At 40.1% G+C, this 14,237-nt stretch overlaps 1 protein-coding gene across 1 annotated transcript in view; it reads right to left on the reverse strand.

Moving 5' to 3' along the window:
* LACTB2 (lactamase beta 2) overlaps positions 1-7,015 on the reverse strand; it is a 31,765-nt gene extending 24,750 nt beyond the window's left edge. The window contains exons 1-2 of the mRNA XM_043880105.1: positions 6,836-7,015; positions 963-1,126 (exon numbers count right to left, since the gene is read on the reverse strand). Coding sequence (XP_043736040.1) covers positions 963-1,126; positions 6,836-6,957 — 286 coding nt within the window. The 5' untranslated portion in view covers positions 6,958-7,015. The remainder of the gene's footprint in view (positions 1-962; positions 1,127-6,835) is intronic.
* Between the last annotated feature and the right edge of the window lie 7,222 nt (positions 7,016-14,237).

Consider the following 14,237-nt stretch of genomic DNA (forward strand, 5'->3'; position numbering starts at 1 on the left):
GCCTAAAAAGATAGTAATACAAATAATACTAGTTGAATGCTACATGCATCCCTTGTGTGAATGAACTTTCTCAGCTTCCTTGTCTTTCCAGTGCCTTGGACAGGCCAAGCACAGTCCCGTTCCAGTATCTCTGGCCCTGCAATGCCCTTAGCCAGTAAGCCCTGCTCTCAGACGCTGTCCGGCTCACTGCCTCTCCCTCCACCCTGGATATCTCTGCCACCGCCCTCCTCTACTTTACCCTTTCTCCCCTTGCTTTCATGTCGTCGCTTTACTTTTCTTTGTAGTACCTGTCACCAACTGATCTATGATTCATTTACCATTTACCTTCCTTGTGAGAATAAAGCTCCATGTTTCGTTCACTGCTAGGTTCCTTGTGTCAAGAACAGTACCTGCATATAGCAGTGTTTGGTAAAGGAATGGATGGATGGATGAAACTGTGTGATGGTGGGATGAGGGAATGAGAAAGATGGTGAAGCGTCAGTACTTAAGAGGTTTCAAGGACAGAGAATTACCAATATGACACCCCTTTCCCAGTAGTTCAGTTTATCATGGTGATTGCCTTATGCTCTGGAAGACATATGGATAAGAACACACCCACCTCACAGTACTCAGGCCACGTGATCGGCACAGTGCCGGGCACACAGAAAATATTCAACAGTAGCTGCTTAGTATTTAATCTGAAATAGTAAGTGTCACATAAACTAAATTAAAACTGACCTTTGTTACTGGGCAATGGGAAAAAATACCAGGAAAAAAGAGATCAGAGGTGGAAAATAGGACTTTTCTTTCCTCCTTTGTTAAAACTGGGGCTAGTTTTCAAGTTATAGTAGTTTCTGAAAGTACCATTTAATTATGGGATATTCAGGAAATGGTTTACTAGCTTACTTAGCTCTGTTAACTGAATTAAATGATCCTGAAAACACAGTTTTCTTCAATGAGCTTAACGAATATTTTCTGTTTACCATTATTGATGCTTTTACAAATATCTCCTATGCCTCCAGTATGATCACGGTGCCAATGGGTCACTATGATTTCCTGGATGGCTGTGTTAAATTCTGTCAGAGCCTGCTTTAAACAGTTGATATATTCTGGGACTGATGGTTCTCCAGTGTCGATGAGGATCCTCCTGAAAATTAAATGGAAGATAATCACACAATCAGAACACATAGTATCAATATATTTCTCACACAGATAATTTACAGTACGTGTAAGAAACTGCACAAATTGCCTTGCTTCCAAAGTGCTTGAAAACCAGATGCACATAAGCTTAACTATAATCATCTCACCTTAAGAAGATTCTTTGAAAAAACTTAAAGCTAAATGTTGAGTCTCAACAAGGAATAGCAATGATATTGAACACTTACACAGCATATAAAAGAAATAAAAAGAAATAAGGCATAGTTTCAAGGATCTTACATGTTTTTACAACTGTATGCCTTGTAACAAACTCTGAAGGTAAGCTTTTCATTATTATATCCAGAAATTAAGTAACTGGCCCAAGGTTACTTTGCAAAGAAATGGCAGAACCAACATTCAAGCCCAGGTATTCTGGTGCCAGAATATGCATTTTTATTCACTCTGCTCTCGAGATTTTTTACAGCATCCTCAAATGTTGAGCAATAGGGAAGAAGCTGATTCAGTGGTTTCCCTAAGGAAATCTAGTCTTCATTATATACAAAATGAAGTACTGGGGTTTCCGTATGTGAAAGTGAGGGCAGCAGGGGAGCAAGGGGTGGGGGTGGGGGGACGTTTGAGCTGTTTCCCTCCTTCACTCAGACAACCTACTTTTTCTGCTCGTGGCTCTGAATCCTCCTCCTGCTGTTTGCTCTTCCTCCCTGTTTTATCAACCTGAATATTCACTGGAAGGACTGATGCTGAAGCTCCAGTACTTTGGCACCTGATGCAAAGAGCGGACTCACTGGAAAAGACCCTGAAGCTGGGAAAGATTGAGGGCAGAAGGGGGCCACAGATGATATGGTTGGATGGCATCATCAACTCAAGGGACATGAGTGTGAGCAAACTCTGGGAAGATGGTGAAGGAGAGGGAAGCCTGGCGTGCTGTAGTCCACAGGGTCGCAAACAGTCAGACACGACTGAGCGACGGAACACCACTGTTTCATGGGGGCAACAGTCTTTCTCTCTCAAGTTCTTTTGAAGAAATAATAGTGACATTTTCCTCCTCCAGAACCAATTCAGCAACTTCTTAAATTCATGCTGTTTCACAGGAATCCATCCCAAGTTGAGACTGGGGGAGAGAGGATTAGTCTTGATGAAAAGTCTCAGTTATTCATTTGTGCATTAATTCCTCAATAACTGTTTACAAACCATCTACTATGTGCTATGCTTTTCTGTTTTTTACTTTTTTTTTTTTTTAACATAAAAAATGTGCTATGCTTGTCTTGCAAGGCAAAACCCATCTTGCCCTGGAAAAACAACCTGTTTATATGTTAATAACATCTCTTCTGTGACTTCTCATGTTGACTGAATTGCCACACTGGAAACTTCTCGACAGTGATGACTGGATTAAAACCTTTAATTATACTATCCTAGACTTACTCTTTGGAGAAGGCAATGGCAACCCATTCCAGTACTCTTGCCTGGAAAATCCCATGGGCAGAGGAGCCTGGTAGGCTGCAGTTCATGGGGTCGCAAGGAGTCGGACACTGAGCGACGTCACTTTCACTTTTCACTTTCACACACTGGAGAAGGAAATGGCAACCCACTCCAGTACTCTTGCCTGGAAAATCCCATGGACGGAGGAGCCTGGTAGGCTGCAGTCCATGGGGTTGCAAGGAGTCCGACATGACTGAGCGACGTCACTTTCACTTTTATGCATTGGAGAAGGAAATGGCAACCCACTCCAGTGTTCCTCCCTGGGGAATCTCAGGGATGGGGGAGCCTGGTGGGCTGCCGTCTATGGGGTCGCACAGAGCTGGACATGACTGAAGCAACTTAGCAGCAGCAGCAGCAGACTTACTCTTCACTGGTCACATCAAATATTAAATTATATATTCATTTTGGGAGCTATCTGATGATTTATGGTATCTACAAGTCTCTAAGCCAACCATTGTTACGGGTGTTTTTTTTTTGCCAAGTTCATAGGACTCCCTTAATACACTACCTGAAACACTGCAGGCACTTAGGCACTTTTCTACTATGAATGAATGAAAGTTTTCTTTTTTCTCTTTTAATCAAATCCCATTTAAAACAGTAAGAAATACTATGTCTCCAAAAATTTAAAAAAAATACCAGAAGTGTTGTATTAAAGCACAAATGAATCAAGACTAAGTTGTATTAACACTTTACAAACAGGATCTCATTTTATTAAGCATACTGCAAGGAAAAAAGGAAGTTTCACTTTTCACCTACATATAACAATGTCTCTTGAAACGTCACTCTGAAGTTCCTTCCACCAAGGACTAGCGCCTGTTTCCTTATCCTTTGAGTAGGGATGTACACTGGGTTTTCCTATGGCCAATGGACTGACATGAAAGGGATGTCTTGCCATTTATAAGCCTTCGCCTCTAGGTCTTTACATACTTCCTCTCATTCCACTGGAACCCTGCAATCAGCCAGTGAATACGTTAGACTAGCCTGCTGCAGGGTAAGTTACCAAAACACAAAAATAAAAACCATACACTACTACTTTGGCTACGTGGGCAAGAATGGATTGAACAGGGACCAAAGTAGATGCAGAGAGGCCAGTGAGAGACTATTTTAAAAGCCAAAGCAAGAGTTGTACTGGCCTGGATAGGTTAACAGCAGTGGAAATGTTGAGATCTTTATAATGGCTTGGATATCTGTGTGCAGGAAGCAAAGAAAAGTGGTCAAGGAGGGTACTTAAGTACTTACCTTGATTATATATGGGGATGGTTCTGTTTACTAAGATTCAGACTACTGGAAGAAGACAGGAAGTTTCGAGTGGCTTTGAGGTATTCAATTAGAGATATAAAAAAGCAGTTGGCTACCCTTGTCTGAAGATGAAACCTGGATTTGTCTACAGTGGAGCTATAAATTCAGGAGTTATTAATGAATACAAGTGAAGCCCAGGAAGTAGTCAAAATCCCCTGGGTAGAGAATACAACAATGAGAACAGAAGAAAGAGTAGGACTGTCTCCTGAGGAACTCAAAAGCTTAAAATATCTGGTAAAGAGGATGATTCTATAAAGGAGATTGCTAGAGTAGAGTAGCTAGAGAGGTGAGAGCAAGCCAGAAGGCCGTGTCGATCAATCAGGGAGTGGGCCACAGCTTCAGAAGATACTGAAGTTCAAATAAGATGGGAATGGTAAAATGCCACTGGGTTTAGTGATACAGGAGCCACCAGTGATCTTAGTGGAATAGATGGATATCACTTATCAGAATCACCTGGACCCAATTACTATTCATTTCTAGCCACTTGATATTTACTTTATATAGCAAAGCAGCAACACCTGCACATTAACTTATCATGGCTCAGCTGCATCGGCTCAACATCATCTCTCTCGCTCGCATCTGTGAGTGTAACATCATCTCTCTCGCTCGCATCTGTGAGTGATTCCACTGGCCATTCATAGTAGTCTAAGCAGTGCGACATCAAAGACGGTCAATCTGTTCTTCCCTCAATCAGCTTCAGGTTCTTCACGTCTTTTAGCACCAGCACTTTGCCATGCTGAGTGTGATTCTAGTGTTTAAAGATACAGTATAGATTTTTTATACAACATCGTCCCCGACCCCTGCCAACTTCTTCATCTCATTTTCAAACAGAGCCAGCCATATGTTTCATCGCTGGAGGAAAAACAGGCTGTGTTGAACTTATTGAGAGATAGTACACTGATCTCCTATGTTGTGTTCTCCTGAGAGATTTCCCAGGATAATTTTGACAATAGGCAATTTTCATCTTATATACTGACTTTAGAACTCATTTAAGATGATGCACTGAAAAGCGAAGAACATACCTATGGACTTCCTGGGGTGAGTGAGTCTAAGCCAACCCTGACTCTATGCTACATATGAGGTATTTTTTTTTTCCTGCTTAATTTTCTGTTCACCAAGACCCTGGAGGCAGCTTAAAGCTCTGACTCTGCGTCATTTGTCTCAGACTCAACTTTTCACTTTCTGCTAGATGGTTAATACTTCCATATTCTCCAAGTTGCTGCTTCTAAAATTGTGATTTACCAGAAAAAGGCAAATACAGTGGATACTTCAAATGAAAACCTAATAAACTATACTTATTAAACTGTTTAGTAATCAACTATATTTTACTAATTGTAACACGTCTAGTTCATGGCAAATAGATGGGGAAACAATGGAAACAGTGAGAGACTTTATTATTTTGGGCTCCAACATCACTGCAGATGCTGGCTGCAGCCATGAAGTTAAAAGACACTTGCTCCTTGGAAGAAAAGCTATGACCAAAGGAGACAGCACGTTAAAAACCAGAAACATTACTTTGCCAACAAAGGTCAGTCTAGTCAAAGCTATGGTTCTTCCAGTAGTCATGTAAGGATGTGAGAGTTGGACCATAAAGAAAGCTAGGCACCAAAGAATTTATGGCTTTTCAACTGTGGTGTTGGAGAACGCTCTTGAGAGTCCCTGAGACAGCAAGGCGATCAAACCAGTCAATCCTAAAGGAAACCAACCCTGAATACTCATTGGAAGGACTGATGCTGAAACTCCAATACTTTGGCTACCTGATTCGAAGAACCGACTCATTGGAAAAGACCCTGATGTTGGGAAAGATTGAAGGCGGGAGGAGAAGGGGATGACTGAGGATGAGATGGTTGGATGGGATCACTGGCACGATGGACATGAGTTTGAGCACGCTTCCAGAGTTGGTGGTGGACAGGGAAGCCTGGCGTGCTGCAGTCCATGGGGTCACAAAGAGTCGGCCAGGACTGAGTGACTAAATTTAACTGATGAACACGTTCAGACTGAATAATTAAATTCTGGGCTCAAGGTAAACTATATCTTATTTTCAATTTTTTTATCTAGAGTAAGGACTACACAAAGATTGCTCAATGCACTTGTGTGTGTGTGTGTGGTGACTCAGTCGTGTCCGACTCTTTGTGACCCCATGGACTGCAGCCTACGAGGCTCCTCCCTCCATGGGTTTTTCCAGGCAAGAGTACTGGAGTGGGTTGCCATTTCCTTCTCCAGGGGATTGTCCCGACCCAGGGATCGAACCCATGTCTTCTGCATTGCAAGCAAATGACATGTCCCTGTTTCTCCATGATACCACTAAAACAGAATGCGTTGAACAAGATAAAAATCTTGGAAATACAGACAGGTTATTCCATTCGCAGAATAATTTAAAAGTTAAAAATATTTAAAATAAGGCCACACAACAGTAACAAGAAACATAGTTAGCTCTTCTTTCCCCAAGCTAGCTAGCGTTTTCCCAGACTCGAGCAATTTGAAGCAAGGAAATCCTCTCTCGAGTTAAGAAAAAGGCCTCAATACAACCACTCGCTTTTGTGAACGGAAGTCAAACTCAGAGCCAAATACCAGTGAAAGTCAGGTGAGGAAAGTAGACGCGTTCCCGAATTCTTAACTCCAGGCGATCCTAGTGTCTCAACAGCTTAAACACTCTTTCAAAATCAAACAAAGTAAACTGGGTTTCGAAAACAGGAAACGTGTCCATTTTTCCTTAGCCATTTGTAAGTTAAGACAGTTGACTACCCCGGGAGGAAGTTATTTAGGGGCGGGGGTGTCCGAATCGGGGTGGGCTGGGGCAGGACCCCACGGTGCAGGCTGCGGGCGCACAGCCTCTCCGCCCGCCGCGAGCAGTCCCCGCAGCCCCAGCTCCGTGCGTCCCGCGGGCCGGTGTGTATGATGGCGAGCGTGGAGAAACGTTTACCTGGGGCCGGTCCCCACCAGGTAGGTGTTGGTGCCCTGCAGGGTCATGGGACCCGGGTTACAGCCCAGGACGCGAATCACCCGACTGGACAGCCGTTCTATGCGCTGCAAGGTGGCAGCCATCTCCTCTACCGCTCGCCGCCGCAGAGAAGGCAGGACCGCCCAATCCCGGAACCAGCAACAAGGCCGGGGGCGGCGCCGGCGGTCACCTGACGCCGCGCGAGTGGAGTGGGGCGTGGACCCATAGCGGTGCCGGGGGCGGGGACAGAGGTCACGCGGTGCAGCACGAGCGAAGTGGGCGGGCCGGGGAAATTAGCCCTGGTGCCGTGGGCGGGGCCGGAGATCTCCAGTAGACGCGCAAGCCCAGCGGGTGGGGGAGTCGCTGATGTGCGGTGAGGCGGGGCCAGCGGCACGTGACTCTGGCGGAGTTTCGAGAGCTGCAGCGCGAGGTTGTTCGCTGGCGCGAGGCGCGCGGCGGCCCGAGGCGAGGCTGGACTCCGGCACTTGCGTGCTGCCGCGTGTCACAGAGCGTGGTGGTTTCGCAGGAGTTTGATTTCAGGCAGGCGAGTTTGTTCGACTGCAAGACACATTTTAACCAGGGAAGTCTTGTGATGGAGCAAGGGGCAGGCAGGTTTCGGGTTAGTTACAGAGCACGGAATCCCGGGAAGGGTAGCTAGTCGGGTTTTCAGGCGAGGGTTGGGGTGAGTGTGTGAGGAGGAACTGGTTTATCTTTTATATATAAATATATAAATAGCAGTAAGGGAGGTTTATTTAGCACTTAACTGCTGTGCCGAGTGCGTTTTACAAACACTACTATCTCATTTAATCTTCACAATGTGAAGAGGAAGGCAATATTTTTATGACCATTTTACAGGCGCAAAACGGAGGTTTGGAGACTTGCCCCGACCTTGTACCGACACACGACGCCACTCCTGCAGCGGGTTCGAGGAGCCCCGCTTCCTTTTATGCCACTTGCGGTACCCCACCTACCCCGAGACTAGGGGGGCCGCGAGCGCGTTTGTTGGGGTTGTGCTTGTGGTGGGAGGTTGTGTCCAAGACATAAAGGACTTCTTTTTCTTTGTAAGGAGTCCTTTTCTAATCTGCTGAGCAGTTAACTACCCCAGTGTTAACTAACCCTCCCCATATTAAAAAAAAAAAAAAAAAATTCCGGTTACTGTTTTCCTAAAAGGAAATGCACAGATCCCATGATCAGTTTCATTCCGTTACGGGTATGTAACCACCCTAAAAGATGTGGAACACATGTGATATCCTAGCCCATGCCTTTTTCAAAAGAAATGATAAATTGACACATTAGATGGCTAGTGGTTCCAAAATTTAGGCATTTTTAAAGATAATTATTTTTAATTGGAGGATAATTGTTTTATAATATTATGTTGGTTTCTGCCATACATTAACATGAATGCCTCATAGGTACATACGTGCCCCCTCCCTCTCGAATGCCCCTCCTACCCCGTCCCACCCGTCTAGGTTGTAGGGCATGCATTTTTAACATCCTTTTTGGCAGGTATTTCTGGAGAAAGGACTGTTGCTTTGTATGCAGTATTTATATTACAAATCGGGAGTTTAATATTTCAGATTTCTTGAAAACACACCTGGATTATGTGTGGCAAATTCTTTCCCTGTGTCTTCAAGATGTACTTTTAATAGCAAAATGTTTCAAAAACCTTCATTGAAACAACCATGTGAATTATCCCCTTTGTAATGGGAAGGCAAGCGACAAGTCCTTTAAAGACTGCTTGGAGTAATCATCAAAATTCCCTGTATCAAGTATTTTCAACTCGACAATATTTATTTGTCTGCTATCAGTAGCTCTTCCAGCAAGAAGCTGGCTTCCCATTTTAAAACCTCTCTACTGGAAAGTCAGCAAACCTTTGAGAAGAGAGTGAAACTATTTTCGTGGTCTCCACTTACTTATTCCTTTTTTTTCTTTCCCCCGTTAATTAGAATTTTCCTTGTACCTTCCATCCCAATTTCATTTAGGTCCTTGCCAGGGTCTTCATTTGGTAGATGAAGAAATGGGCCCAACAAATAATTGAAAAGTTAAGTGACTTGAGTCGAGTCATAGAAGGAGACTTTAGACACTAGCAGAAGAGCAGAACAGAGTGTAGGTGATGAACTTGGTTTAGAGGCGTTTAAGTTGAGGTCATTGTGGGATATCCCCATAAAGAAATCCACAAATAGTTAGATGTATGGCTTGAGCTAGGAAGAAAGAGGCTGCAGATTCAAAACTGAGTCTTTGTGAATATCAATGTAACTTGAAGTTTTAAGTTCCCAAGAAAGATGACCAATGATTTTTACGTTCTGTTCAGTTATATTTACAATAATTGATCAACTACCTCTAACATGTATTGTTGTTGATGTGTGGGAATGTGTGTGAAAATGAATAGGATAGCTTTATAGAGGCTTATAACCAAAAAGGAGATGTACATGATATTTTAGAGCGTATTCAGGTGAATCCTATAGAAGTATAGTGAAAGTGATGAGATTGCAAGAAGGAAGGAGAGAAATTAGGATGATCTGAGAAAGCTTAACAGTAGTGGATGTAAGCTGATTCTTGAAGGATTGATATAACTTTTATCAGGTAGCTGGAGGAAGAAGGGCTTTCTGGACAGTAAATAACCTTGAGCAAAGGCTTGGAAATAAGAACTGTAATGTTTATTTTGGTAATAGAAACTAGCGATCATATGTTCTTGGAGCATAGGGTTTGAGAAGGTATAAAGTTTGAAAAATTAGGTAGGTAGGGCTCCATTAATAATACGTTGTAAATTCTTTATTAGAGTATTTGAAATTCAGGAATCTCTCCCTTTCAAACATGAATTGTCCACTTAGATATGCTGTGAGGCAAATTGGATTTTAAAAAAATTAATTGATAATATAGTAAAAGCTTATAAACTCATCAGTCTGTAAAAGGAGCCATGTAATTCCTTCCCCCAAGGTGATAGTTAAAAAAAAAAAGGATGTACTATGGTCACAATGATATAGACTCTTATCACTGGATTAGAATATTGCACATATGACTAACAGGTGATTTCAGTTTCATTTTGGTTTGGATCTTAAAGGTTTACACACTCCTTAATAATGCTTATTTTCCGTGAGGAAGAAAAAAAAAATTCCCAGGATGAAGGTTTTCCAGAAGGAACTTTGAATTAAAGAAGGCTTTTTATATATGACAAGTAAGTCTATATATTATGTGTGTTAAATTTGATTGACAAGTGAACATTTGCTAGTTTGTACTTCTTCAGCTATCTTCTTTATTGCAAAGAAAGGAAGAGAGCTGTACAGTGGGCAAAGTTTATATATTTTGGCTGGCAGCCAGATAGTCACACAGGTGGGTTGACCTCTGAATGAAAAACTGGATTGAAACGCCTATTAAGTCAGTCAGTGTTCCGAATTCTCTAAGTGAAGTGAAATTTTGTAGATTGGCATTATTTCTGATAAGGTGGTATTGGAACAGTGATCAGTTGTAGGGGTAAAGATGAATATCCTTCATACAAGTTATCTGACCAAGTGGTTATTGAAGGAAGTGCAGGCCCTTTTTTATGAGAGCTGCTATATTTATTAAGTACTTTGCTGTGTAGTTTTCTTTCCAGTTGGCGTTAAGTTCTGCTTCACTAAATTGGGAATTTAAAAGTTGCCAGATCAGATTAGTTTATTGAGTCTGATGTTCTGCCAATAATGCAATTTCTAAGTTTCTTAGAAATTATTTTTTCCCATCTTGTAAATCTTGGTTCAAAATGGCTAGAGTTTTCCTTTTCCATGCCAGGTAAAGAAAGCTATATTTGTGGGGAGAGTGATTAAGAATTGTGCACAAGGAGGTCTACCTCATTTTCTTGCACTTCACTTTATTGCACTTCTCAGATATTGTGGTTTTTACAAATTGAACGTTTTGGCAACCTGCATGGAGCAAGTCTACCAGTGCCATTTTCCCAACAGCATTTGATCTCTTTGTGTTACTGTGTTCGATTTTGGTAATTCTCACGGTGCTTCAAACTTTTTTTTTTTTTTTATTATGTTTGTTATGGTGATCAGTGATCTTTTACGACTGCAAAAGGATTTTGTCTCGCTGAAGGCTGAGATCATGGTTAGAAGTTTTTTAGCAATGAAGAATTTTAAAATTTAAGTATATGCAGTTTTTAGACATATTTGCACACTTAATAGACTACAGTATAGCTTAAACATAACTTTTATATGCACAGGGAAACCAAAAACTGTGTGACTCACTTCATTGTGATATTTGCTATGTTGTGGCGGTCTGGAACTGAACTCATAGTGTCTCCAAGGCATGCCTGTACGTTAAAATCAGTTTACTCATTAGAGATAACTCACGCAAATACCAACATCTCTAAGCCTCAGTTTATGATCTATAAAATGGGGCCAATGATAATCTTCTTACAGGAATTTGTGAGAATTAAAGTTTGTAAAACATTTCACACATAGTAAATACTCAGCAGTGGTAGCTACTATTCTTACTATCTATTCTTCTGCTATATGTGGAAATATTTTTTTTCCTCAATAGAAAGCTTAGGAAATTGCAGTTTTTTTAGATGCTGTTAAACAGGACTTGGATACACATTAAACACATCCGATATAATCTTGTTAAGAAATCCGACAACATTTTGGGGAATTTTGTTCCACATACTCAAAATCTAGTACATTAGACTTCTGAACTTGTTGTTCCTTCCACCTGGCAAGCTTTTTCATATGATGGCAATATGGCTAATTTCTTTACTCAGATGCTATCTTCTCAGTGAGGCCTGCTCTGACCATTCTAATTAAAATTACAACCTGTGATGCACCTGCCTCTACTCCAACTCCTGATTTCCCTTAACATGCTCTGTTCTTTCTGTATCACTTATCACCTTCTAATATGATGTCTAATTTTACTTATTTTTATTGTTATTTGATTATCTTTCTGTGCTAGGATGTAAGTTCCACAATGGCAGGGATTTTTGTTTCTTTTACACATGATATATCTCAAGAGCTTAAAATAGCACATTGTAGGTTTAATTAAATATTTAATTAAGCAGAACTTTTTGATGAAATCTCATCCTGCTAAACTCCATGCTTAAACATGACGTCTTTCATTTAAGATAAGAAACCCACTGCAGGGAAATTCATGCCCTATTAGGTTGGAAATACTCAGACTTAAAAAAAAAATTTTTCCATCCTGTTGGCCACAACATTCTTGGTAGGAAAAGTAGCAATAATGAGTATTTTTTTTTTTTTTTTTTTTTACTGTAAGAAGAGTGAACTATCTTTTAATATTATTCTGAAAACTTTTAAAGAAAATACTTACAAGTGCTGAAATGACAGGAACACTGCTAAGTATTAGATTTTTTTTTTACGTAACATATTCCCCTCCTAATTTTTAAAGTAATAAATATTCTTTATAGAATACATAGGATGTTAGTCTACTCAGGCTGCCTTAACAGAATCCAACAAATTGGTGGATTAAACAATAGAAAATAATTTTTCCCACAGTCTGGAGACTGGAAGTCCAACACTGAGGTGCCAGCAGGGTTGGTTTCTGTTGAGGCCTCTTTCTTTGGGTTGCAGATGGCTCTTTCTTGCTGTGTCCTTTCTCATAAGGACACCACTCCTATTGGGTTAGGGACCTGTCCTTGTGACTTCTTTTAACCTTATTACCTCCATAAAGGCCTGTCTCTAGGAACAGTCACTTTGAGGGTTAGTATGTCAACGTATGAATTTTGAGGTTCATACTCATAGAAAAGGATGAAGGAAAAAAATCATCTATAATACCATTAATTCCCCAGATAAAACTACTGTTAACGTTTTTTGCTATTTCTCCAGTCCTATTTCCTTTACATTTTCAAAGCTTTGAGATTATAACAGTATTTTTTCCACTTAACATTCTTTAAAGTGAAGTCAAAGACTGCAAACTCAGATGCTTACAGGTATCAGGCAGACAGGCAAAGTAATAATGGTAACTAACAGTTTTTAAGCCCTTACTGTACCATGTAGTTTTCTAGAGGCTTGTATGTATTATATATATTACCTTTCTTAACCTTAACAACAACCCTCTGAAATATATACCATTATTATCTCCATATTTCAGATGAAGAAAATAAGGGATAGGGAGGTAAAAAGAACATATTTAAGGATACACAGCTATTAGATAGCTGCATGGGCACTGAGACCTCACTGTTGAAATGACTGAAGTGGGGTGACTGGCTGCTGTGGTGAACTTGAGAGAGCCTTTGGCATCTAGGGTGGGTACCCACTGCTTATTAAGAAATGATAGTCTACTGTAGCAGATCTTTGAGTTCTTTGATAGCAGTGAAAACTCTGGATTTTTATATGAAATCTTGGCAATTCATTAGTACAATTAAAGAAATCCCTGTTGAGTTGAACAGATGTCATCTTCAGATTGCATTCATGTTTATAAAATAGGCTTCATAATAGTAATATCTACTTTTTAAGTTTGATGTAAGAATTATATGAGGACATTTTATTTGCAACATACAGGTCAATGCCTGGCATGTAATAACTTATTAATAGAATAAGTATTTTCCCCAGTCATCAAAATTCTTTATAAGTATCATTTACTACTATTTTTAAGAAATTATAAAACACATTAGTGCATATCTGTTGTAAAAAACTCAAACAATATGAAAAAAATATTTAAAAGATTGAAATTGCGTTTGCTTCCCACTCAACTCCTTTTCCCTCTCCATGTATAATAAAAAAGCATATACTGCAACATGTTATATTTATCCTTCTGGTACTTGCTTTTTTCATTTAATATATCTTGGAGACTTCCTGAAATCAGTTTATACGAAGCTACTTCATTCTTTTTAAAGGTTGCATAGTATATTCTTTAGTGTGAATGTACCATAATTTATTGAATTAGACTTCTCAATTGTCATTTGGGTTGTTTTCAGTTTTTGCTGTTTTAAAAATGTTTCTTGCAAAGAGCATATACCTTTGTGCATGTTTGTAGATATTTACCTAGGCTTGATTCTTAGATTGCTGTATCAAAGCACATTAAGAATTTTCACAACTGCTGGACCTTTGTTAAATATATTTTTAGTAGCTTTGTAATATTCCACTTTATGAATCTATAATTATTTAATTCTTTTTGTTGACACATTTAGATTATTTCCAATTTTTTGCCACTATATATAGTCCTTTAGTAAATATATTTGTGAGTAGGTTACGTTTTTTAAAAAGCAAATAGTCTGAGAGGAAGTTGTCAACTATTAAGTATATTTCTAACACTTTACTTTCCCAAAGCTATATATTGTAAGAAATGTATTTAGTGGTAATATATTATTTTTAGAAAAAGTAGTGCTTTGATAAAGTCATGGCCTAGGATTTTTAATGTTAGAACCGAGATTTTTGGAATTTTTTATGTTTTATTT

The sequence above is a fragment of the Cervus elaphus genome, chromosome 21 (assembly GCF_910594005.1).
Source record: "Cervus elaphus chromosome 21, mCerEla1.1, whole genome shotgun sequence".
NCBI classification, from domain to species: Eukaryota; Metazoa; Chordata; class Mammalia; order Artiodactyla; family Cervidae; genus Cervus; species Cervus elaphus.